We start from the raw sequence: 25735 nt of genomic DNA, 5'->3' as shown, positions 1-25735 counted from the left end.
GGGACGTGATCGTTCCCCTCTATTCGACATTGGTGAGGCCTCATCTGGAGTACTGTGTCCAGTTTTGGGCCCCACACTTCAAGAAGGATGTGGATAAATTAGAGAGAGTCCAGTGAAGGGCAACAAAAATGATTAGGGGTCTGGAACATATGAGTTATGAGGAGAGGCTGAGGGAGCTGGGATTGTTTAGCCTGCAGAAGAGAAGAATGAGGGGGGATTTGATAGCTGTTTTCAACTACCTGAAAGGGGGTTCCAAAGAGGATGGCTCTAGACTGTTCTCAATGGTAGCAGATGACAGAACGAGGAGTAATGGTCTCAAGTTACAGTGGGGGAGGTTTAGATTGGATATTAGGAAAAACTTTTTCACTATGAGGGTGGTGAAACACTGGAATGCGTTACCTAGGGAGGTGGTAGAATCTCCTTCCTTAGAGGTTTTTAAGGTCAGGCTTGACAAAGCCCTGGCTGGGATGATTTAACTGGGAATTGGTCCTGCTTTGAGCAGGGGGTTGGACTAGATGACCTTCTGGGGTCCCTTCCAACCCTTATTCTATGATTCTATGAAACATCCTTGTGTAACAATCCCTTAGCTGTTTTCACAGCTGATTCCACCTTACCCTTACTCTGTGGGTATGCTGGGGAGGTGGTGTGGTGGTCAAACTCCCATTTGCATGCAAATTCTGGGAATTCTTCTGAGGCAAACTGGGGTCTGTCATCAGTGAATAGTGTCTGGAATGTCGTATCTTGCAAAGTGGGCTTTCAGTTTGCTGATCACTGACTTGCTTCTTGTAGCAGGCAGGGCATCAGTCTCCCAAAACTGTGAAAATTAGTTCACTGTAATCAAATACAGCTGTTCTTTGAAAGTAAAAAGTCTGCTCCACCTTTTCCTGTGCTCAGGTGAACAACATATATGGCAACGGAGCCTCTTTCTGCTGGTGGTTATCACATGGCTGGCAGGTGTCGTCACATCCTTCTCTCAAGAAGCAGAGTTGTGTAATCTTTCTCAGCCAGTAAACACATTCTCAAGCCTGTCTAAGACCGTTGTCAATGCCCTGGTGTAATATGTATTTTTTTGCATAACCTCCTTACATAATGAGGTGTGCCATAAATATAAAGGGAAGGGTAAAGACCTTTAAAATCCCTCCTGGCCAGAGGAAAAATCCTTTCACCTGTAAAGGGTTAAGAAGCTAGGATAACCTCGCTGGCACCTGACCAAAATGACCAATGAGGAGACAAGATACTTTGAAAAGCTGGGGGGAGGGAGAAACAAAGGGTCTCGGTCTGTGTGTGTGATGCTTTTGCCGGGGACAGAACAGGAATGGAGTCGTAGAATTTAGTAAGTAATCTAGCTAGATATGTTAGATTATGACTTCTTTAAATGGCTGAGGAAATAAGCGGTGCTGAAAGGAATGGATATTCCAGTTTTTGTGTCTTTTTGTAACTTAAGGTTTTGCCTAGAGGGATTCTCTGTTTTGAATCTAATTACCCTGTAAGGTATTTACCATCCTGATTTTACAGAGGATGTAATCTTTTTACTTCTTTTACTTCTATTAAAATTCTTCTTTTCAGAAACTGAATACTTTTTCATGGTTCTTAATATCAAGGGTTTGGGTCTGTGGTCACCTATGCAAATTGATGAGGATTTTTACCAAACCTTCCCCAGGAAGTGGGGTGCAAGGGTTGGGAGGATTTTGGGGGGAAAGATGTTTCCAAACAACTCTTTCCCAGTAATTGGTTAAATGTTTGGTGGTGGCAGCAAAAGTCCAAGGGCAAAGGGTAAAATAGTTTGTACCTTGGGGAAATTTTAACCTAAGCTGGTAAAAGTAAGCTTAGGAGGCTTTCATGCAGGTCCCCACATCTGTACCCTAGAGTTAAGAGTGGAGAAGGAACCTTGACAAGGTGTTAACAGTTCTGTCCTCGCAATAAGATTCCATTCTGCATGCTCAGGTCATCTTTAATTTGAAAATATGGTTCTGCTCCTACTGGTACTGTTTGTTGTCTTCTGGCCACCCTCTTAGTATCACACTCTTGACTGCCTGTAATTGGGTGTCCTTTTTAGTAGCCTCATTGACTTCTATGAGCTTTGCTGTTGATACTGGGAGATAGCGCAGCATGTTAATGGATTCAATGTCCTGATCCCCTTCCTCCAGATCACTGATGCTCAGTATATATGCCCTGTTCAGGGTGTCAACTAACACAAGTAACCATCCTGGACAATATCCATTTTCTACCTGATAACACTGCAGAAGCATCAATATGTGCTGCAGTCTCTTTGGAGCACTAAAAAGGGGCTTTACCATGATTATCTCTAGGGGTTTGTGGTCTGGTTGCACTATTATGGGGTGGCCATAGGTGTACTGATACCACAGCTGGAAGCTCTTTCTCTATTTGGGCATACCCCTATTTAGTCTCTGAGAAGGCTCTTCTGGCATAAGGGACTGGCTGCTCCTGCAGAAGAGCTTCATCCAGTCTTTTTGCTGATGCATCACGCTGGAGTATCAGTGGCTCTTCTGGCTGGTAGTACTTCAGGATAGGGGCATCCCTTATCAATTGTTTCAGCATGCCAAATGCTCCTGGGGATCTCACCAGTCCCACTCAACATCCTACCTCGTAAGTTGACATATGGGTCTTGCTACTGTTCTGTGAACAGAACTTGGACAGAAAATGTATCACTCCTCTGAAGTGTTGTACCCCTTTCACATCCACCAAAGCTGGCATGTCTCTGACTGCTTTGATCTTGTTGGGAGCTGCTTTCAGTCCCTCTGCCATGAGCAAATGTCCAAAGTATGACATCTCATGCTTTCTGAATCATGTTTTTTTGGGTTGAGGTTTACATTCTTCTACCCTAAAAGCGGCAAAGAGTTCTGTGGCACCTTATAGACTAACAGATGTATTGGAGTATAAGCTTTTGTGGGTGAATACCCACTTCATTGGATGCATGACAGATGCATTCTCTACCCTGAATCACTGTACAAAAGTTGATAGTTTTCTGACATGGTCTCATTCAGCTTCTGTAACATTGCTTCTTTCACCTACAATTAGGATATCATCTGCAATTATTTTCATTCCAGGCAGTCCTTCCTGCACTTGAGTGAGGCTTCTGTAGAACACCTCTGGTGCTGAGTTTATGTCCATTGGCATGCACAGACCTCTGTAGTGACCAGCATGCGTGACTCTCTTTATCCAGGCTTATGCGCCAAAACCCATTCCTCACATTACAGGCCAGAAAGATTCTGGCTTTGGAAAGTTCTGGCAAGATGTCCTCAACGGAGGGAAGTGGACAGTGGCATCTTTTCAATGCCTCCTTCACTGGGTTTGGGTCTGTATAGATTCTTAGTTTGCCCCTGATTACTTGTTTACCCCTGCCAGACTATAGGGGCCTTTACAGGTGCTATGATACCCCTGATCTGCAGATTTTGGAGCTCCTTAAATACTAGATTTTGTAGTACCACAAAGTAGTATTCCAGTGGCAAGCACACAGGTCCCACTCTGGGGTCTACTTCCAATCACAGCTTTCCTTCACATCCTCATATGCTCTTAAAATTGTTTCCCTTGTCTGTGGGACTCCCCCTTTTGTTTCTTGCTCTGCAGCTCTAAAATTCTCATGCTGCACCCTAACCAGATCCATGGTTTGTGTGGCTGTATTCCTCAAAAGGGATCAGAGGTGCTTACTATCTACTGCCACAAACTTCAGCTGGTGATCTGTTATTTTTTGGACTAAGAGTTCACATTTTCCTATGGGCTGCATTATGCTTTTATTATACATTAGATTGTGCTTGCTCTTTGTAATGAGTGTCTTTGAGTCCAATTCACCCTGAGGAATCTCACTGCAGAGGCCCCACAATCCAGCTGAAATCGCACAAGGAATTTCCCTATTAACATTGTTGCACGCACAGATTGGTATTGTCCTCTGTTGCTTTCCTGTCCCGACAATCTAATATACTTTAGGCTCAAGGAGAGTGTTATGATGTCATCCCCACTGTCTGATGTGCCATCCCCCTCTTGTACAAGTCTGAATCATTCTGAGAACTTCCTCTGCTCTTGCACATACTGCTAAAATGGTTCAGCTTGCCACATTCCTTGCAATGGCATCCTACTGCAGGGGACTTCTCGTAGGGCTTTCATACTTTTGCTTGAGGCTTCCACTGCACACCTCACATCTAAGCTGTGGAGCAGCTGGTAACTCCAATTCCAGCAGGTGGTAATTCCAAATGCCACAGACTAGCCTGTCCCAAATTAGGGAGTCAGTAAAGTCCCCAGAATTGCATGTAGCATCCAATGTGTGTAAGGCAGTAATGTAGGAGTCTATCCCCTTTGGACTTGTGTCTAGTGGAAAAACCTGTGTTGCTCACAGGTTTGTTTTTCGGGGAGCACTAGGTCCCCAAGGCTCCTAGGGTTGGTGTGAGGCTTGAGGCAGTGTGGTGAGCTTCCGAGGGCGTCTCTACTTTGTTTCCCAATAAGGTAAAACAATAGTTTTACTTTCCTGCTGCTGTCATCCTCCTGCATGGCCAGGTCTGTGTACAGCTCCAACTCCTCTCCACCAGGTCCTTCGTAGGGCTAGGTTTGTGTCGTCAAAATCCAGGGCTCCAGGGGGCTTCAAACTGAGTTCCATGGCTCATGATCTTTCCGTCACAAAGACGGGTGCTGCTTGCAGGTTAAGCTGAAAGGTTATTTAACCTTTTGGACTGTTCAGGCTGGAAGCAACTCGGCCACCTGGACGAACTCCCCAACATTCCCTGTTTTCCTTGTGTCCCTGCAATAATACTCCCTCTAGGGAACACGAGTCTTCTGACTCCAGTTCCACTGATCATGATACAACTCCCACAGGTGTGATTGGAATGTGCATCACTAGCACTTTGCACAGGTATAAACGAGGACACAAGATGGGATGCAGTGGGGAATCTCCTTCTACCCTTCCATTTCTCTACAGCGCCAATCTCTACATCTTAATGTTTTATTCCCTCATCCTCTGGCTTAATTTGTCTGTTCATAAATCATTATTTCTCTTCTAAATCCTAGAGAAAGCCTTGTGCATATCATGGCAAACTGGACCTAAATTCTGGGACACTCTGGGACAGCAGCCAGGAAATTCAGGGATGGTTTCATTTGTTTACAAACCTCCATTCATAATGAGTTAAATATGAATGAGTAAGATCAGTACAGTAACCACTGCATTATTTATTCTGACATAAAATTCCTTATCCAGAAATGTACTGGAGGCAGTCTGGGACTCTGGAATAAGCATGGTGTTTGTTGTTGTTAAATATGTACATTATTATGGTAACACCTTTAAGACCCCAGTTGAGACTGAGGCCATACAAATGCATACATCTTGGTGCTATACAAATGCAAAAGAGGCATGCCCTCATGGCTTACAATCTAAAGGCACAAACAGATGAAGGGTAAAGAATATAACCTACAAGGAAATGAATGTAGGATATAAGTGGCACAGCTTTGTTTGGGTTTTTTTAATTCAGTGTAAAGATGGGGAAGATTGTCACCTGCTTAGCCATCATCAGCAGGCTGCCTTTTGTTGGCATCATAGTTTCTTAGACTTTAAGACCAGAAGGGACTATTACATCATCTACTTTGACCTCCTGTCTCACAGGCCACTACATTTCATCCAGATACCCCTATACTGAATCCAAATACTTTAGTTGGACCAAAGCATTTCCTCCCTGAGGAAGCAAAACTGTTCTCTGCCTGTGGCACACAGGAGAAATCAAGATGCCACTAATGCCCAAGGCCCTGCAATGGCAAGGAAATGATTAGGTGAGAGATGCCCAGATGACCCAGCAGGTGAACTATGCCCATGTGCCAGCAGAAAGCAAAAAACCCAAAAGGTGTCTGTCAATCTGGCAGGGGGTGTTGGTGGGGAAATGACTTCACATCTCCAGCTCTGGTGATCAGTTTGACCCTGAGCATGTAAGCAAAATAGATCAGCCAAGCATCTAAGAAAGAGAATTCTCTCTACCATCTCAAAGCACCAGCCCACCCCATCCAGGTGTCCTGCCGTCAGCTGTGGCCAACCTCTGATGCCTCAGATGACAGCAAAACCCCTTTCTCCCAAACCCTAGAATACATATAGCCAATTATGCACTGTGGACAAAAAAATCCTTCCAAGCCCCTGAAGGTGACTGTCTGAACCATAAGATATTCTATTCAGACTCTTAATGCAGAGCTGCAAGTGTTATGAGCATGGTAAAGACAGTGCAGGTAGTCCCATAAGTGCTGACTCCATGGGTGCTCCAGGGCTGGAGCACCCATGGGGGGGAAAAATAGTGGGTGCTTAGCACCCACCGGCAGCCCTGTGGATCAGCACCTCTCCCTCCCCACCCAGCCCTTCTGCCTGCCGGCAGCCCTGCCAATCAGCTCCTCCTCCTCCTCCCTCCCAGCACCTGCCCACTGTGTTCAGCAGCATGCAGGAGGTGCTGAGGGTGAGGGGTGGGGGCAGAACAGGGCAGGAAGAGGTGGAGCAGGGGTGGGGCCTGGGGCAGCAGGGTGGGGTGAGAGTAGAGCATCCCCTGAGAAAAGAGCAAATTGGTGCTTATGGGTAGTCCTGTATTCGCCATGGCCCATGAAGAAAGAAGGTGAACAGAGGAATTCATAGTCAAAGATTCCAAGGCCAGAAGGGACCACCATGACCATCCAGCACCTCCACAGGCTGCAGAATTTCTCCCAGAAACTGGATGAAAGCCTCTTAAGTGATGCTAATTTTGTCACGAAGACTCCAGGCAATGGTGAATTCACCACATCCCTTGCTAGAATGTTCCACTGTTTGGTTTACCTTCACAACTAGGATATTGCATCTTATTTCAAGGTTGAATTTACTGAACTTCAACTTCCAGCCATTGGATCTTGTTATGCTTTTGTCAGAAGGATTGAAAAGCCCATACTCTCAGATGTCATCTTCACGTGTAAAGATCTAGATACAGTAATCAACACCTCCCAACCTTGTCTTTGATAAGCTAAATAAGTTGAGCACTTTAAGCCTCACTTCATAAGGCATGTTTTTCAGGCCCTGGATCATTCTTGTGTCCCTTCCTTGAATGCTCTGCAGTATTTCCACCTTCTTCTTGAAGTGTGGACACCAGAACTGGACAAAGTTTTCTAGTAGCAGTCTTACCCATGCCATGTACAAAGGCAAGATCTCTACTTCTACTTGATATGCCCTTTTTCTCATACCCAAGGATTGATTGCATTAGCCCATTTTGCCTCAGTATTGCACAGATGGCTCACATTGAGTAGTTATCTGCAATGACCCTTAAATCCTAATCTGAGCCACTGCTTTCCACCACAGCAGCTCCCATCCTGTAGGTATAACCTGTGTTCTTGGCTCTCAGAGGTATTACCTTACATTTGGAAGTGTTAAAATCCATTTTGTTGGATTGCAACCCTTTAACCAGGGAATTCAGATCCCTCTAACAGTCACCTCTCCTTGTTGTTTACTGTCACCCCAAAGTTGTCATCTGCAAACTTTACCAGCAAAGATTTGTCATCATCTAGATCATGGCAGAAGTGAGTTTGAAGGAGGATAAGGTTTTGCCAGAAAATCGTTCTACAATGATGAGCAGTGAAACAGTTAATTTCGACATTAAAAACAACCATCTTTAGGCTGAGGTGAACAGGAAAGTTCACTTCTGTCAGAGTTCTTGTTTCATACTGATTGCAAGTTCATGCAGACATCACTATTTTTGTTAATTCAGGTCATGTTCTCAAGGTTTTTCTCCACAATCATAATGGCTACGAGCGTAATTTGTTTTTAAATGAAAGCTTAGGGCCTGGAGCACAATTCTACAGCAATGGTCAATGCCTTAATTAGAGAGAATGTGGTCTAGGGTATTGTACATTTACATTGGACTCGGGACTACTGAGTTCTTCCTGATTCTGCCACTGACTCATTGTGTGTGACCCTGAGCCAAATCACCTTCATTGTCTGGGGCATCAGTGTTCCCATCTGTAAATGGGGAATAATACTGCTACACTGGGATTCCTCTTGATATGGGTGGATCAGATTATCACCACAACCTGGTGACATTTTCATTGAGGAGCGCAGGCGTGTATTTACCTAGTTTTATACATCCAAGGCCTCACTTCCATCTCTTGCCAATTTTATAGCAGTGCGGCTACTCTTGCTTGACCCCAAAGGATGAGTTGAATGTAGATACCTCTTTAAAACACAGTATCAGATATGCCATGTTACTTGATTCCCTCTGATCTGGGCAATAATATCTTGATATGATATATAACAGTAACACTGCTGTGATTACAGGATGAATTTCTTTACTACAAGGGCTATAGCTTTTACTGAAAGTAAATTTGAGGATCTGTAGGAAATGGCACCCTCTGCAGGGAATCCTCAAGGAGGCTGAAACAAGCAGAACTGGATTTTCCTGCCTGTGAATTCCACTCCTCCTGCTAATAACCCTCATTTTCCTGTATTACGTATCCTTTTGTGGTCAGTAAAACAAAGACATTCACTGTTCTCTTGAAACCCCAGCTAATTATTCCAACTGCCTGATTCTCCCTGTTGTGAACTCTGAAAGGAATTCCTCTCTGCACCAGTCCTGAACCCAGCACATAAACTGTACCTGGTGGCCTATGCCTCCTCTCTCCTGGGACTGCTGGAGACAACTGGATCAGGACCTGAGGGGCAGATTAGAGCAGACGTGAGGACTGTCCAAACTTAGGCTTTGGCTGCAATGGTCCTCATGCTTTTGTGTCACTCTAGAATAGATAGGGCAGAGGAACATCCTAGCCATACCCTCTCTCCTCCACACAGCCCCTTAGAAGGAACCCTGGTGGACCAGTCTGTAATCCACTCTGGTCCCATGGCCTGCTGGGGATATTAGCTGCTGGCTCCTTCATGGATCTGGGAGCATAGACATGTACCTGCTGTGGTTCATGAATTCCCCTTACACCAGTCCCTTTTGAGATGCATGGGAGACCCTGGTGCACATATAAGTAGGGTGCATCAGGTTGCAGCCCTCTTGTGGCTCCTCTAGAACCTCTTACTGAGGTTCTGGCTGCACATCTCCCTGCACCTCCTGATCCACTTACCCTCCATCCGTGGCCCCACCAACTTGCAAGACTTCCTCGTCAACCTCCTCCTGGCACTGGCCAAAATGGCCATTCATCACAATGGGAGGAGGAATCTGGATTAGGGGTTGGTGCTCTGAGACACTGAGGCCTGTTTCTGCTCCCTTGTCCAGGCAGAGTTCCTCTGGGCAGTGTCCACTGACTCCCCAGATGTCTTTGAAGAGCAGTGGGCAGCATTAGGGTTATCTGCTTGATATCCCACATTGGACCCTGATTCCTTACCTCTGACCTCACTCCTGCTCCTGTTTCTTTCATTTGTTGTCCCCCATACTTAGTTGAGGCCTGGGTCCAGTGGTTCCTCCCCCTCAATTGATCGGGAAGGACTTTAGTTTTGGGCAGGCCTAAAAGGCTCAGACTCAGCCAGCCTAAAATGGCCATCACACACTCAGTACTTGCAGTGATAATCACCCTTGATTAGTTCCCAAGCACTACCAGCCAATGGGGAAGACAGCAGCCACCTGGCCTCCACCTCAATCCATGTGTATACACTTTGAGGAAACGAATGCATTAGTGGCCAGATTAACACCATGCCAAGCAGCCAGCTAGCATATGCTTACTCCTGTAACCTTCTGCCAGGTGGAATCAGCAGTAAAAAGGGCTGGGTTCAATATCTAGGGGTTCCCCTTAACAGTACAAAACAGAACCAGCTCAAGCCCCCACCCAGTAATCTGGGGAAATTAAACACTGGTCTGTAGCGCCTCTAAGAGGCAATACTTTCCCACTCACAAGTCTGTGTATAGCAAAGAAGAGCTTTAATAAAAAGGGGAAAGGAACCCAGCATTAATTTGGGAAAACACCACAGCCATTTTTCAAAAGCATATGACCATGAGCAAACACCCACCCCAAAGGACGCTGGGCAGTGTCCTATGCCTCAGTTTCTCACCTTGTAGTGTGAAAGCCTAGGGACAAATGTTCCTTTAACATGCCACTCCCCTATCCCTCCACTGCCCCCCACTCACAGTTGCTGTCCTTGGTCAGCAAAGACCCAGAGTTCAGAGGTGCATTCACGTGAGTTCACCTCCCACCCCAGGGAGGAAAAGCATTGAGCAATGCCTCCGCCACTGCACTGCAACAGGCCCCTGTTCTCTCTGCCTTCGCTGCTGCTGCTGCCACCATGGGCCGCTGTGCTCTGTTACGGCTGTGTCTGTCTCTGCTGCAACGTCAAGTCCTGAGGTTCCACCACTTAACCCAGCTCTCCGTGATTTCAAAGCATAGTGTGGAACCTCACGGTTAGTGCAGATGGTGCCGTCTCTTACATTGCAGCACTGCCCCACAGCAGATCTAAGGCTCAGCAGCTGGTTATCAGTGATTTCAGCTCCAGTGATCACTGAATGAAAGGAGGAGGCTCAATTGAGCCTGACCAGTCTAAAGGGTGGAGAGAGAAGGGTCAAATTGTGTCTAGGACTCCTTAGGCAAAACCCTCTCCACCAAGTTGAAACATCTCTCTCCCCCTTTCACTGGGATTTAGCATCCCTACCCCCTGCGTAGCAAGTGAGGTTCAGATTAGGCTAAGGACCGTTCTGCTGTCCTTCGCTCATACAATCAGGATAACACTAAAGTGATTTGTGATCCAACACCATCCAAAATTGATCACTTTGGCAAAGCAGCTCTCTCTGCTGAATACTGAGGCAGAGTAGGTGTGTTTATGCAAATACAGTCTGTTCCTGAAGTCTTCCCCCAGCTCATCACTAGATGTCAGGGGAGAGCTCATTTAGACCCTGCTTACACCCTATGCATATTATGGGTTGTGTTAGAGCAGGGGTCTCAAACACGCAGCCCACAGAGTTGTTTTCCTGTGGACCACCATAGGCACTGACTCCACAGACAGCCTTGCTCCCCCCAAGAGCACTGTGTCCCTGCTCCTCTGCCTACCTCCTAGTGATTCCTGCCACCAAACAGCTGTTTTGCAGTGCTTAGGACTTTCCGGGATGGGGGAGGAGCGGGGATGCGGCACACTCAGGGGAGAAGGTGGAGAAGAGGCAGGGATTTGGGGTGGAGACTTTTGGGAAGGGGTTGGAATGGGGACAGGGAAGGGGTGGGGCCTCATGGACTAGATAAGCAGTCTGAGGTGTGAAGTTCAGCATGTATGATTCTTTGCTGGGAGTAGTTGGGAAGAATGTTAAGTGGCAATGTATTTTGTATGAATAGTTACTTTAAAGTTCCTACCATTACAGCTATGTTGATAGACTGTTAGTGTAGATCATCATCAGTGTTACTGACCACATAAGGAATAGTTACAGATGTTCATATTTTTTTAAAACCCCTCTTCACATTACAGTTTAAAAAAGTTAATACATTGACTTTTAATAGCACACTATTACTCTTCATTTTTTTTCATTTTTGACTATACTTTTGTATCATATGAAAAGCTTTCAGTGATGTGGCCCTCGGACCAATGTATTAGTCCTCATGTGGCCCTCGTGGTGACTTGAGTTTGAGATCCCTGTGTTAGAGCTTGTTGAAGGTCTAACAGCTTCCTCCCATTCAGGTGTAACAGCTGCCTCTCATTTAGGATAAGTAACAACACCTTTATGGAAGCACATAGCTGAAACAATGGGAACACCACTCAAACCCTAGCCACATGGGAAGGTCTGAGTAGAAGCTGAACCATGTGGACCAAGTGGTTTTCCTGGGGACTGACTGACAGCAAATGCAGAGGCTGGGGGCGTTGACTGATGGAGCTTGTAAGTCTGCTGTGAGAAGCTGAGAAAGAAGCTGCACAAAGCTAAGAATACAGTCACAGAGGCACTGGTAAAGTGACCCTGGAAAAAAGTTGAGCACGCTTTTGGGCTAAGTACTGGCTGGAAAGGGGCTTAGAACTGTGAGCTAAGAAACTGTCTCCTGTTATGAGTCCCTGCGTTTTGGTGGTTTTTTTTAAACAGGCTTCTGTACATTCTTTGTAAATAAACAGGATTGAATCAAAGAAATACCTGACTCATCATCCATTTCTGCTCCTAATTGTACCCCACAGGACCCCAAAAACTGGCTAATTGCTTGGGTCAAAAAGAGGTAACACTATAACCCTGTACTGTCAGGATGTTTGAGTCACCTGGAACCTTTGCCCCAAGCTCCCATTAAACCAGAAGCAAGGTCCCAGCCATTTTCACTTTAATGACTGAACCAGAATCCTTCCTCCACACATCCTGCAAATAGTGAGGAAGTTTGGAGTTGGGATCTACATCTGGGTCAGAACTTCACAGCTCCGTCCCAGACCAAACCGCTGAGCCACTCACCATTTCCCACTGTGAATGCTGCTTTAGAAACCTGCAATGTCTGGAAAGAAAAGTTAACTTAATTATTTTTTTTAAAACCGTCAACTGGCTCCACTGAAGTGTGCTAGGAAGATGGCAGGCATTTTAAAATTGCCTGAGCTCGGCTGCAGTGGCGTGCGGGGGAAAGGGGGAGAGAAACAATATTAGAGTGGCTATTTAAGCACCAGGCGCAGGGCTATCTTCACAGCCAAAGGTCTTTCTCATTTTCATGCAGCTGCCTGAAAAACTAAACACGTGTGTCTATCTATAAAATGCAGAGCTTCAGCAGAGCCTGAAATTAAGTTTGTGCAAGGGACTGTGGACGTCCCAGGGGGCCTTCACCGTCCCCCCTCCTTCCAAGTGTAATTTTGCCTCGAACTTGACAGGAGAATGAGAAAAGTACCTCACACCATTTAATGAGATTCATTCTTTCACTTTCTCTCTCTCTCTCTCTTTCTCCCCATGGGACTATACCAGGCCTTGTTCCCCGTTAAAAACAGCACAGTGGTTGTCTGCCTTAATCCCAGGGGTGCCTGCTGAATGCAGAGTCCAGGTCTGGCTCCTTAAAGGCGAGGTAGTAACCAGCTCAGTTAGAGGTGTGTTCTCAGGGGATGAGAAGTGGGTTCTGTCCATTGGATTTTGAGTGAGTTATGTACTTGAGGACTTCAAAAAAAACTACCCCTAGGTGGATTGCCTGTGTCTAGTTTGGCTTGCCAGATCTGATCCACACAGGCGGTTCTTTGCAGTGAATTCTGAGTTCTGTTGGGAAAGCATAGGAGGGCCATTGGTGCAGCGAGATGCAAACTGCACGGACAGTGAGGGCCGCTGGGCTCAGGAGGGGTGGGCAGCTGGCGCTCCCCCCCATAGGGATAGCGTCAGGGAGAGTGGAGGGCAGCTTTAATCCCTTCACTGTAAAAGACCACAGCTGCCTGACTCATGCAGTGCAGTCCTCCTTTGGGGATCTTGTTTGTGTGGGCTGCATGCTCCACAGTTCAAAGGAGGTTTTGGCTGCCTTACACTGCTGCAATCTCCTTTTGAGAGGCTTTTCCACTTCACCAGGGTATTTGCTGACTTCTGGCAATAGACCCTATAGCAGGGGTGGCCAAACTGCAGTGTGTGGCTCTTTTATAGTTAGTGTGGCTCGCAGAGCCCCCTAAGTCCCCACTCTATTCTCCACCTACCAGACTGGGGTGCAGGGAGCTCGGGGCTTCTGCCCTGTGGCAGGGTGGTGGCACTATGGGCTTCTGCCCTGCAGGGAGGGGGGGGTCTCAGGGCTTCAGCCTCACAGAAGGCACCTGCCAGGCCCCAGCTTGGGGCTTGAGCAGGGCTGAAGTCCCAAGCCCTGGCAGGTGAGTCCAGCTCTCAAACTTCTTAAGATTATCGTATGCAGCTCACAGGGTCAGTAAATTTGGCCATCCTGATGCTATAATCATAGCTGGCAAGTCCCATGTTGCTTCTTTCATGACCTTTCTGCAGATGTGAACATGTGACATAACTAAGTGGGCCTTTGCCTGGGGGAAGCTCCAGCTCCAGGCCTCCAACTCCATGGATTCTTCACTGCCTCTCTCCCCGTTCCGGGCTTGGCATTGCAGGGACGGAGAAGGGAAGGGGGAAGTGGAGCCCACCTGAGCTGCTGGGCTCTTTTCACTCCCTCTTCCCCAATCCTGTAAGAATGGTGCCTCTGCTCCTCAAAACTCCTCTGGGCTCCTGAGGGGAGGGGTGAGAATATTTCCTGCTTCCTGCAGCAGCCCTGATTAGCTGCCCTTCTCCAAGAGGCAGGGCAGTGGGGAAGGCAACTAATCAGAGGGGACTTCTGACCCCACCCTCCCAGGCAGGGCTGAAGTTCTCCCATGACGGTAGGCGCCTCTGGATTCATCTTGAGGCTGGCTGCAGTGGTGGACAAAATCGTGTTACTCCTGATGATAAACTCCTAGGAGTGGGCAACACTTTTATCAGTGATTATACTACTGGTTCAGGAAGCCCTTGTCTTTCTGTCAAAATAGAGCCCACGTGCCATGTATTAATACAGAGCTTGTCTAAGTGACCATCTCCTCTTCTCCCCCCCCCCCCCCCCCCCCCGGCCGCCACAACCTGTGATTGTGTGGAGCATCTCCTATTCATCAGTTGGACTCATCTGCTCTCCCATTCACCATCACTCAGCCCTCATCTCCCCACCCATTCCTGATCACACAGCCCCCACGTCTCACTGATTTGTCAACATACAGACCCACCTCCAACCCCTCATTCACAACTGTACAAGCCAGACTTCCTCTCCCATTTGCAATTGCCTTGATCCAATCCTCTGATCCACAGCTGTGGAACACTCTTATGGAAATCACAGCAATTGCTTGCATGGGAAAAATAATATTAAAGTAGTACATGTATTTTTAACTTATTTTAATCTGATTTAGCAGGTGGAAATACTGAGGAGTATTAGAACCATGAAAGAAGCCAGCTCACCACAGACCAAGTGCTCTGTGGTCCACAGTTTGGGATTTACTGCCTTAGCATTTCTATGCCAGTCCCGTAGGGCCTGAGATGGGCCTCCCTTCTAGAATAGTCAGTGAAGTAAACCAAAACATATACAAAATGCAGTGTGAAGAAGAACTGAAGGGAGAGAGATTTCAGATGGAGAACCACCAGGTTTTCAGCTTTATGAATCTTTTCCTGGTCTCTCCTGTTCCACTTTGTGATCTGGAGCTGATTGTCCTTACACATCCATCTCCCACTCATCCACTTCCTTAATTGCATTGCCCCCTCTCTGAGTGAAGACAGACAGGCAACTCATCAGTAATGGCTTCTTAGGGGTAAGCAATGCCAACCCTGGTTGCATCTCTGAGCGGCTCTTTTATGGGTCACTTTAGTTTTCAATGTTGCCAGCCTTAAGGACCATGTCACCTTAAGAGCAGGCTAGGGTGAAGAAACCATGATCTGAGGAATTTAGACAATGTAATAATCTTTCCCTCCATCTTAGCCCTGACCCCCATCACACCGGCAGCCTCCACAGCCCTGGAGGAAAGAAATTGTATACAATCTTTCCTCCCTCATGGGTCTAGCATCAGATGAAGACCTGTACTCAAGAGAAGGCCCTTGGAAACCTTCTGACTTAGAACAGAGGCTCCCTCCACAGTATATTCTCTATTATAAAGTCACTGCCTTTTCTTGGAAGGAGGCAGCTGCTTGCACTGTAAGCAAGACCACAGTTCTATACTGACTGCTTCACAGCATGTTTAATGCCCCAGTACCATTCACTATAAACAAACCACCATTGCAGATGACTTCCTGGCCATTCTTTCTCGTTAACATTCTTTTCTGCTAGTACAACTGGAAAGGTTAATAATATTCCTTGTTTGGTGATTCCAATGCATTGCAGAGAATATGAACATCAGACACTATATGCTGCTTAAATCCAGGGGCTGTGATGCTTTCCCCACATCGTTAGTACAGCAAGCCAGACCCACAGTTTCCCCTGTTGTTCCAGTCCTGTATCCACCCTTCCCAACTCCAACTAGGCATCTCAAACCTGATGTACAGCACTCACTGCTGTCCCGCTCCTGGGACCTTCCTGAAAAGCTGCCATCCTAACATGTGGCACCTCTTGCTCTTCCAGTCCTTGACCTTCTCATAGCTCTGCAAATGCACGTGAGTTCCTACTAGCGCACTCTGCTACCCTTAGTCTCTTCTATGAAGAAACAACCAGTTGTACAGACTGATAGAAATGTCTTGTGATTACCCCAGACTGGACTGTAGCCTGATGCAATTATTGGCTCTACCACTGAGGCCTAGCCATGTTGGTTAGGTGTGTGATTTTTGCCACCATAGCTGTGCTGGCAAAAGTCCTTCTGCTGGTGTAGCTTATTGTGCTTGGGAGACTGATATAAGCTATACCAGCAAAAGGATTATTTTTTTGCCCTAGAAGGCCTAGTCTACACTTAATTTTAAACCAACATAGCTATGGAACTCAGGGGTCTGAAAAATCCACAACCCGGAATGTCCTAGATAGGCCAGCCTAACCCTCAGTGTAGACACAGCTAGGTCAATGGAAGAATTTACTTGAAGTTTACTTGGTGCTGCATCAGTGCAGAGGGTTGGACTTGATGACCTCCTGAGGTCGCTTTCAGCCCTATATTTCCAAGAGTTTGATTCCATGAAGAATGCTTCCATCAACCTAGCTCCATCTCTCAGGGAGGTGGTGTTCCTACAGCAACAGAAAAACCCCTTCCTTTGCTGTAGGCTGCATCTACCCTACAGTGTTACACTGGCACTGTAGCTATGCCATTATAGTTCTTGTAGTATAGACATGGCCAAAGCTGTGTCTCCACTACAAGGATGTGCCAGCATAGCTACACTGGTATAGCTATAGTGGCAAATCTTTCAAGTGTGAACAAGTCCTCAGGCCAGGTCTACACGAGGAACGCCTTGCTGGTATAGCTACACTTATATGCTATGCCGGCAAAGTACTTCTAGTGTGGACACAGCTTATATAGCTTACTCCAGCCTCCCCAGCGAACGAAGCTATACAGGACAAAGCACCGTTTTGCTGGTATAACTGCATCTCCCTATAGGCTTTGGCCAGCACAGCTCTGTCAGTCGGAGATCACACCTTGTTACACCCCTGACCAACACAGCTATGCCAGCAAGAAGTCTATCGTGTAGAGTTGGCCTCTGTCTCTGTCTGTTTCCCATATGTAAAATGGGGAAAATAATATTTTGCTTTCTCGCAGGGTTTCTGTGAGAATAAAAAATCCACCAGTGCCTGGGAGATGCTCAGTTACTATGGTGATGAGGGCCATATAAGAACCTCAATAGAAACATTCACTAGGTACTACGCTCAAAGCAACTCCATTGTTTTACTTAGGGCCCTAAGCAAGGCTTGAACCAGATTCTACAATTCTCCTTAGCTAATGGGTTACTGAACAATGTCTCTTCCTCTTGGCAATGACCCTGCCCTCCTAGTGGAGGAGCACCCTGGCTCCATGGGAAAACGAAAGATCTTAAATCAGCCCCTTTATTTCCTTTCTCTTGCTCATTGATTTATACCAGAAACAAAGGAGGCAAAAAGGTCACTTTCTCTTTTTTAATGCTGGTGTCAGTCTAGTGCTGGTGAAAGGAGCTAGACTATGTGATGACTGGGATTGGTGGGTTGGGCCCACCAGAATGAAAGGCCTGCCCACTCAGGTGAGGGAGGGACCGCAGAGCTCAGACAACGGATAACCCTAGATACTGATCACCTCTGAATCCAGGATAGGTATAGCATAGGCAATGGCAGAGAAAGGCTTCCCTCATGACCCCCCCTGCCAATGTGCCACACCCCTACCCTGGAAGGACTCTTTCTATGAGCAAGTGGGGAGTTCAGTCTCCATGGCCTATTCACTTTTTCACCTTCAAACTGAGATGGCCAAAATGGTGGTCTGTTGATGATGTGGACACTGACCTGAGACCCTCCAAACTTTGAGGCCTCTCTCTGTTTCTCTATTTGCCACCCATGGCGTTCTCTCGTGTCTTCTGTTCAGATATGTTTCATCTCTCTTCCGCTTTCCCTTTTACACTTTCTCCCATCAAAGTGAGCAGTGGGAGTTTTGCTACTGAATTCCATGAGAGTGGGACAAGGCCTATCTCTACTCAGATATTTTTTAGTGGTCCTTTTCTCAGGAGCTTCCCAGAATTCTATGGTGGGCATGTTCTGACTGAGGCAATCATTTGCACATGATCGGCCCAGGCTGCAACTGCTGGAAGAGTGGGGAAACTTGACACACTCTTAATGCCACCTGTACCTCTCACATAAAGCATCTTTCTTTCCCTTATAATTTACTCCCCTCATTTACTGTGCTTCTGATTATTTTGCTGATTAAAGACCTCAGTTAAAAAACAAACAAACAAAAAAAAAACAATCCAGGGAACAAGAACTATATAACATTTCAGCAGTGAATGCAAGATCTGCCATTCCTCAGTGAGATCTAGAAGAGTGTGGGATAACAGGGGAGGAGGAAGGGGGGAAATCCTTCATAAACATGTCAGATGATCCAGGCTAAAAACCAGGAAATAGGCAGAAAAGGACGATCATTTAAATAGGCCAACAAATAGATAAATCTGCCTGCCTGCCCAATTTTTTGGGGGGTGGCTCAGTTCCACATAACATGTCCTGCTCCAATTCCCCCAGCCATGAAAAGCTTCAATGCATTTTGAAAGCCCAGGGCTTTGTTTTTTTATGGTGTGAGGGGAAAATTATTTTCAAGGTGTGATCAAAGGGTATTTTTAGGATTATTCAAGGACTCTTCCTGTAGAAATCCGAATAACGACCCCCCCCTCACACACACACACACACACTGTACAAACACTTGTGCTTTAAATCCTGTTCAGCCTCAGTTCCTATTGCCTCCTCTTTCTTTGAATTCTATCCAGGCTGCCTGTGTCCTGCCCCTCCAGGGGAATGAGGCTTGCTCCGGATTGGACACAGTCACTTCTCCGCTCACGCCACCAAACATTCTTCTTAAAGTTCAGTCCTTGTCACTTTCACTGCTGTTTAATTGCCATTTACTGTCTTCCCACTTCCAGTTCCTCAAGGTTTGTTTCTTGATGGTGGTGTTCTCTGTCCCACTGACCTTCCTCACAGAGGGTGATCAGAGACTTATGGTTGCTCACTGTCCATTCCCCTCCACTCCTTAGAGATCTGGCTCTAGACTGGAGTCTAGAGAAGAATTCCATATAAACAGTCTTGGATCGTATATCAACTCAAATGCTTCATGCTAGTGCAACAAGGATTCCAGTGCTGGGGACAGGGCTTTAAAGTCCATCCGGGCACTGTCCCTTGCTTTCCAGTATCGGAGAGAACACATAGCAAGACAGCCTATGAGGCACAGGAATTGTAAGGTCCTACCTCTCCCTGGCATGGGAGAAGGTGTTTATCCAAAGAACTCAGCACACGAAGATTTGACACTGTGGGGCCCCAGTTTCCAAACATGGAGCCCAGTTCTCTGTTGAGGTTCTCAAATCAGCACCCAGGCACCCAATTCCTTAGAGGAGTTATGTAAGTGCCTCCTTGAGCTCTGAAATGTAGAATTAAGTGCTCTCACTTAGACACCTGTCCAAGTGTGTGTAATGGACAAGAGTGTCTCAGACAGACAGCCCAGCCAAGCATTGCATCTTCAGAGGGACACCCCCTCACGCTGGATTTGTTTTCACACAGTTTTGAAAACAACCCTGTCTTATGCTGATGGATTTTTCCTTGTGCTTTTGTGAGATCTCCCTTCTCCGTCACAGCCGTGCAGAAGCTCAAATTTCATGTCCTTGCTGGGAGACCCAGGATGCACACTGGGTGTTCTGTCCCCTGGACAGCCCCGATGCTGTTGCTTCAGCCAAGAGACTGTTTCTAATGAAGTCATCTTCCAACAAGTGGTTGAAAACACAGGACCCAGGAGAGCTCTTGCAGGGAGCCAGAGATTGGTGGCCAGTGCATAAAGTCAAAGGTGAAATTCTGTATGGTCATGGGGCACCATATGAGCTCTGACCCTGGTTTTTTTTCTGACCCTGGTTTTTTTGGGGCAGTGGGGGTGTTGGTAGACATGGCCACAACCTGGGCACTCCTCCAAGGTTTCAACAAAGTGCAGAGCAGACCTGGTGAGGTGGGAGGCTGCTGTTGACCCATTTCAGGAGTAAACTCTCCCCTGTACCCCTGCAGAACCAAACAAAAAATGGAGTAAGGTGTTGGATGCAGACCAAATGCCTCAAGATTGCATCTCACACACTGTAGCAGGAGACCCAGTTCTGAGTGGTGTCTTCCCTCGGCTCAGTTCAACACTGTTCCATTTCATGGGATAGAAAAAGGGACAGTGGGTGTATTCTTTAAACATGCTATAGCCTGGGACAAGTCCAAGAGCTGGAGGGCACGGCTGAAGCATAGCTGGGTACCCTCTATGTTACAAAGTGCGATAGCTGGGTCAAGGGGCAATTTGACATCAAGCATAGATGGGTGTTAGCCAGGGTTAAACCATAGTTCTCTAATGCAGCATAATCATTTTTCCCTGTCCGCACAGGCAAGAAGCAGCTACTGTATAACAAGTACAGTGTTACATGGGATCCTTAAGGATGGTTATTTTATATAGCATGTGAAGTCTTGACTCTAATCAAGACACAGGCCCAGAAGGGAGATGGATGATATCAAAATGTAACAGTAGATTAGACAGAACACCCAGGCAGTTCTCACACATGCCTGCTGCAAAGGAGAAAAAAAAAGGGGGGGGGGGTGTTCTTTTTTGCTACTTAAGATGCAAGAAGGGGGCCAAAAGGGTATCGTAAAACAGAATATTTTCTCCCTTCCCTTTTGTTTTTTAAAAGAATAGAAGGAAGGCATCCCTGTTTTTTCTGGAGGACTTATTGGGGGGGTCTCAGAAATGTGGCTTGTGAGCTTTCTTAAGCTCTTAATTCACAGGGCAGTGGGAACTGTATGTTTAACAGTAAGTGCTTTTCTCTGAAGTGTGTTTGTAAATGTGTATTTAATAATAATACACACTCTCTCATATGCTGATTTTCATCACTAGATCTTAAAGCATTAACTAACACAATGTTTTTAAAAGCCTTTTAAGGAGGTTGAATGATAACCACTTCTCACCCTCTGTAATTAGTTGAGAGGAGATTCGGTGTTTTGCCTCTTAGGCTAGAAGGGCTGGATTGGACCTCTAAGAGAAGCCACGGTGGCATTAAGCCGTCTTTGTGTGTTCCTTATCAAGAGCTGCTCTGGGGCCCCTAATCTAGATAACCCTAGGAATTCCCCCCATTTCTGACACAAACCCTTTCTACTCCCACCCCACCCCAGCATACCCTCTGTGCCAAGGTTTGTAGGTGGTTCTCAAAGAACAGCCTTATAGCTGTCTTCTGCAGTGCCTGCACTGAGAGAATCCTTCACTGGCCAGATATGGGTTTTTTAAGGCCCCTTTATGTCATGCCTGCCTTTTTGCCTAGCATAAAGGGGTTGGAGTGGGGGCTAAGGACCTCACTTGTGGTCCTTAATCCTACCAGTTCTTCAATCCTTCATAGAGTACACAAGGGTGAACAAAATCAGAATTTCTAGTGCAGAAACCAGAGGAAACCTTTTAAACTTCCAGGCCTTTCTTTATCCTTCATAAATAAGGAAGACAAAGACATGGGGATAATTGTTTTGCCCTTTTTATGTCCCTTTCACCATGGATAATATGGTGTTCCTTCACAGATTCACACCACACTGCACTCATCTGGTGAGACATCATCAATGGTACGGGGGCATGTGATAAGGAGGAAGTAGATGGTATTCATGGTTGCACCTGCTGGAGGGAGGTCTACATGACTTGTATGTCACTTTGCACCATGCCTGTGGTATCCAAGAGAAGTGCACCCCTGCTGCAGCCTGTGCCAGGAAGCCTTGCAAGTAGTCTGCCTGGGTCCTTATTCCCAGCATCTAAGCTACCACAGTGAAGGGGAGGGAGACTTCAGGGAGACACTGGACTCTGCTGGACAGATCTAACCCCTACCAGGGCCAAATCCCCAGGCGAGAGACACCACATGTTTAATAAGAGACAGAAATATGCCTACTACTATAGCTGCAGAAGCCTGAATCAAATCAGGGGGAAATATGTTACCTTTGTCTTCTCCACACCAGACTCTACAAACTTGAGTCTAGGTACGCTCTGAAACACAACAGGTCTGATATCAGGGACAGTGGTAAAGAACGCAGATGGGGGATCACAGATGTTCAGCCCAGTCACCACTGGTGGTGCTGGGTTAAAATTTTAAGTGGGGGCACTGCAACGTGGCCTGGCTCCCAATGCACTCCCCAATACAGTCTCCCTTGCCTGAGGCTGCTAGGCTTTTCAGTGAAGTGTCTTCACACCAAATATCTGCTGCTTTGGAGATCCCTACTGGAATGGGTGGTACATACAGCCTGGAATATTGGAGTAGTTGCCCTTGAATGGACCATGAAGATGTTGAGTCCATTTCACTGCTGGTGCAAGTGGGCACTGAAGTCAACAGAACTGCCCCTGTTGGCACCAGCTGAGAATCTGGTCTACACAAGCTAGATAGGACAGTCACAGAAAGGGACAAAACTCTTTCCAGTAGTGAAGCCACTGGCGGTGCATGAATATCTCAACCCTGTCTGGGTGGCAGATCGTTTCTTAATGATCTGCAGGAAACCATCCCTTAGATAGTATGTGTGGCACGGGCCTGGCATTTGTTACAGAGGATGACTCAGTGCCTGGACAAGGGAAAAATGAGAGAGGGAGAGAGTAGCATACCGAAGAGAGAGAGTGTCCCTTTTGGTGCACAGTAGTGGGGAAAGGTATAACCAACACGACTTCCATCCATAATGGAGTATGCTGCACAACAGAACATGTAGCCAGAACAGTACCTCTCAGTCTGTTTATGTAGGGGGGAGGGGGTTATGTGGCTGCCTATGACCATGAGATCTGAGTGTCTTCCATGACAAGTAAGTGACAAGCACCATCTCAGCTGATACACCAGGGACTAAACTAAGGATCCCCACAACTAAACACAACAGTCTCGATAGCTTGAGCTAGAGCCAGGCTGAAGCAGCCCCAGTCCTCTGTGTCTTGGGCCCAGAGAGGGACGTGTAACACACTGACTACCGCTGGGTTACAGAAGCACAGCCCTGGTGTACGCTGTTGCTGTGCGCAGAAGCTGAGTTTTTACTCTACATTTCCCACCGGTTCAGCAATGATGGGAGTGATGGTGTGGACAGGGCTTGAGGCAGCATTATCAGCACCGGTTCAAAGCAGGTCTAGATGACACAGTGATTAAGACACTGGCAGCTACCACCTTCTTGCCTAGGCTAGAGCTTCCATTATGGTTACCACTAGTAGAGCTGAACTGGGGGCGGGGAATTTTTGACAAAGCAGCTCAGTGTAGTCAAAAACTAGGGGACAAAGCTGCTGACACAGGGAGCTTATGCACAGGGTCTCAAGTCACTCAGCATGCTGCTCATTGCAACAGGTGTGTGCCATGGCAGAAAGAGCTGTGTCAAATAAAGCAGCTTGACGGAGGGGGCTCTGCAGTGATTGGAGGGAGAAAATCCTCTCCTGTAGGCTGCAGTGCGGTTATGTACCCCTCCTGTGACTGCTACTGTCGTCCCTGGTTTCTAGCAACCCCGCACAGTTGCTGCGTCACTCCCTGCATTGGCAGGACATTGGCCACAGGACCCTGCAATTGATGAAAATCTCACAGGATCAGCTGGATTTGAAGGTTTTTTCCTGCTGTAACGGTGGAAATCTTGCCAGATGAGTCCTGTCATAAGATTTAGGTCCCATCAGAACCAGAAAAACCCTTTTGGCTTTGGTTTTGACATGGAATCAAAACCTCAGGGACAGATCTCGATCCATGAATTCACACCCCAGGTCACCTGAAATCCAAAGTGTGTTGGGTGTTTGTCACACTAGTCCCTTCCAATAACCACCAGCAGGCACTGGCACTATGTTCAGCACCAAGAGCAAGCCACTGAGGTCATTCAGTCACTGTCGACAGAACCATTCTCGACAGATCTAATAAGACAGGGGTTAATAAATAAATAAAAAAATAAATAAATAAAAACTGGGGGTCGGGACTCCTCAGGGGGTCACGAGTTTCTTACATAGGGGGTCGTGAGCTGTCAGCCTCCACCCCGAGCCCTGCTTCGCCTCCAGCATTCATAATGGTGTTAAATATATTTAAAAGCCTTTTTAATTTATAAAGGGGGGGCGTCGCACTCAGAGGCTTGCTGTGTGAAAGGGGTCACCAGTACAAAACTTTGAGATCCACTGTAATAAGAGAACAGTCTGGGGCAGGTGTGTTTGTGGACTAGGCTGAACATAGATGTTTACAGAGAGATATTAACAAAAACAGTACAAAGGTCAAAGGCACAGGGATACTCACAGCCTGGGGCTGTCTCTCCATTTACACCTCCATTCTTAGGTCTGAAAATCCCTGTTTGCCTTCATTACCTAGCATCGGCCTCTCGGTCCTGGTATGCCAGACCAAAACCTACAAGGAAAAACACAGCGAGTTCACAGGTGCTTTGGATTCCATGGACAAATCAAGACCAGAAATCCCAGTGTGTTAGTTCCTGAATAGTTAGGGTTCTGAAATGTGTTAGGTCTCTGGGTGAAAGCGACATGAGTCAGAGCTGGAGTCAGAGTTTATTAGAGCTCTTATGCCCAAAAAATTAATATGCACATAAATGAAACAAACAACAACAACGAAGAGAGCTCTGACACCAGATCAACCTTCCCCCCCACAAGCCCTGGAATTGGGGAAGGAATCAGGATCTGAATTCTGCAGCTGGGACGCACCTCCAATATGATAATTATAATGCATAATAACCATAATGCCTCTTTGGACTCATATGGCTTTTCATCTGCAAAGCACTTCACAGACATTAACTGATTTGCCTAACTATTGTTTGGTGCTGATGTGCTTTGGTGCAAGGTCAGGTGCAATGGATGATGGAAAGAACCGTGACAGGGGGAACAGGGGGTTGAAATGCTGGGGTGGAGGGAGGGAGTATATCGGAGGTTTCATGTAGACCCCAGAAGGGAGAGCTGTGCTTTGAAATCCCTTGTCATGCTGACCTTTGTGCAGTTGGCTGCTTTGGGCTCCAGTCCATCCATAGTCACCAAATCCTTCAGCAAGCTGCTTTCTTGGTAGCCTCCTTTAACTCCCTCCAGCTTGAAAGTGGCTTGAGGTCTCTCCAAGATCAGTCTGATGCTGACTGCAAATCCAGCCATGTCAATAGCAAAGGGCCGGTTAGGGTCAAAAACCACTTTCCAGCCCACCACTTTCCCCGCTGGGCTCACTATGGGAGACTCGTACCTCAGACCCCCAGCGAAGGCCACTGGCCATACGGATACCCTCCTCGTATAGCGCATCTGTGTGCCAGAGAGAAGCAGTGCAGTGAAAGGTTCAATGCTGTCATTTCACCCCCGCCTCCCTATGTGTACCACGCCCCTACTGCTCTATCCCACTTTGACGCCTTTCCCCCAGCATCACCTGCGCAAACCACCCTGCTTTTAACTCCTTGCATCCTTCTCCTTTTCATTCTTTGCCTTCTTTCTTCTCACTTCCACCCTCCAGACTGCCCTAGGCTTTCCCTCATCCTTTCCTCTCCACCTCACCCTTATGATCACCCCAACTCCTCCTGCCCACCAAAGTGCTTTGTTTACTTTGTACTTGTACCTTCTCCACACCCTACTCTGATGCTCACATGCCCACCTTCCCATCCCCCAGCTCTTTCTTCACAACGCTGAAATCAAAGCAACCCTGTTCTCATCACCCCACCTTCCCATCGCCCCCACTCTCCCACTCCCCTCACTCCCATTCATCCCCTTCATCACCCCATTGCTAAGAAGTAAATCTCTCCTTATTCATGA

General features: G+C 46.9%; 1 protein-coding gene across 2 annotated transcripts in view; it reads right to left on the bottom strand.

Annotated features, from left to right (window-relative positions):
- LOC125621438 (galactosylgalactosylxylosylprotein 3-beta-glucuronosyltransferase 1-like) overlaps nt 1-25735 on the bottom strand; it is a 68905-nt gene that overhangs the window by 10448 nt on the left and 32722 nt on the right. Inside the window, exons 7-9 of one of the 2 annotated variants that reach the window (XM_048818302.2) lie at nt 24938-25234; nt 24243-24350; nt 14730-20019 (exon numbers count right to left, since the gene is read on the bottom strand). In XM_048818302.2, coding sequence (XP_048674259.1) covers nt 24264-24350; nt 24938-25234 — 384 coding nt within the window. In that variant the 3' untranslated portion in view covers nt 14730-20019; nt 24243-24263. Of the gene's footprint in view, nt 1-14729; nt 20020-24242; nt 24351-24937; nt 25235-25735 lie in introns of those variants that run through there. The other variant, XM_048818310.2, reaches the window with a different exon arrangement.

Source organism: Caretta caretta, chromosome 1 (genome assembly GCF_965140235.1).
Source record: "Caretta caretta isolate rCarCar2 chromosome 1, rCarCar1.hap1, whole genome shotgun sequence".
In the NCBI taxonomy this organism is placed as follows: domain Eukaryota; kingdom Metazoa; phylum Chordata; order Testudines; family Cheloniidae; genus Caretta; species Caretta caretta.
This window is presented reverse-complemented; position numbering and strand designations above follow the sequence as displayed.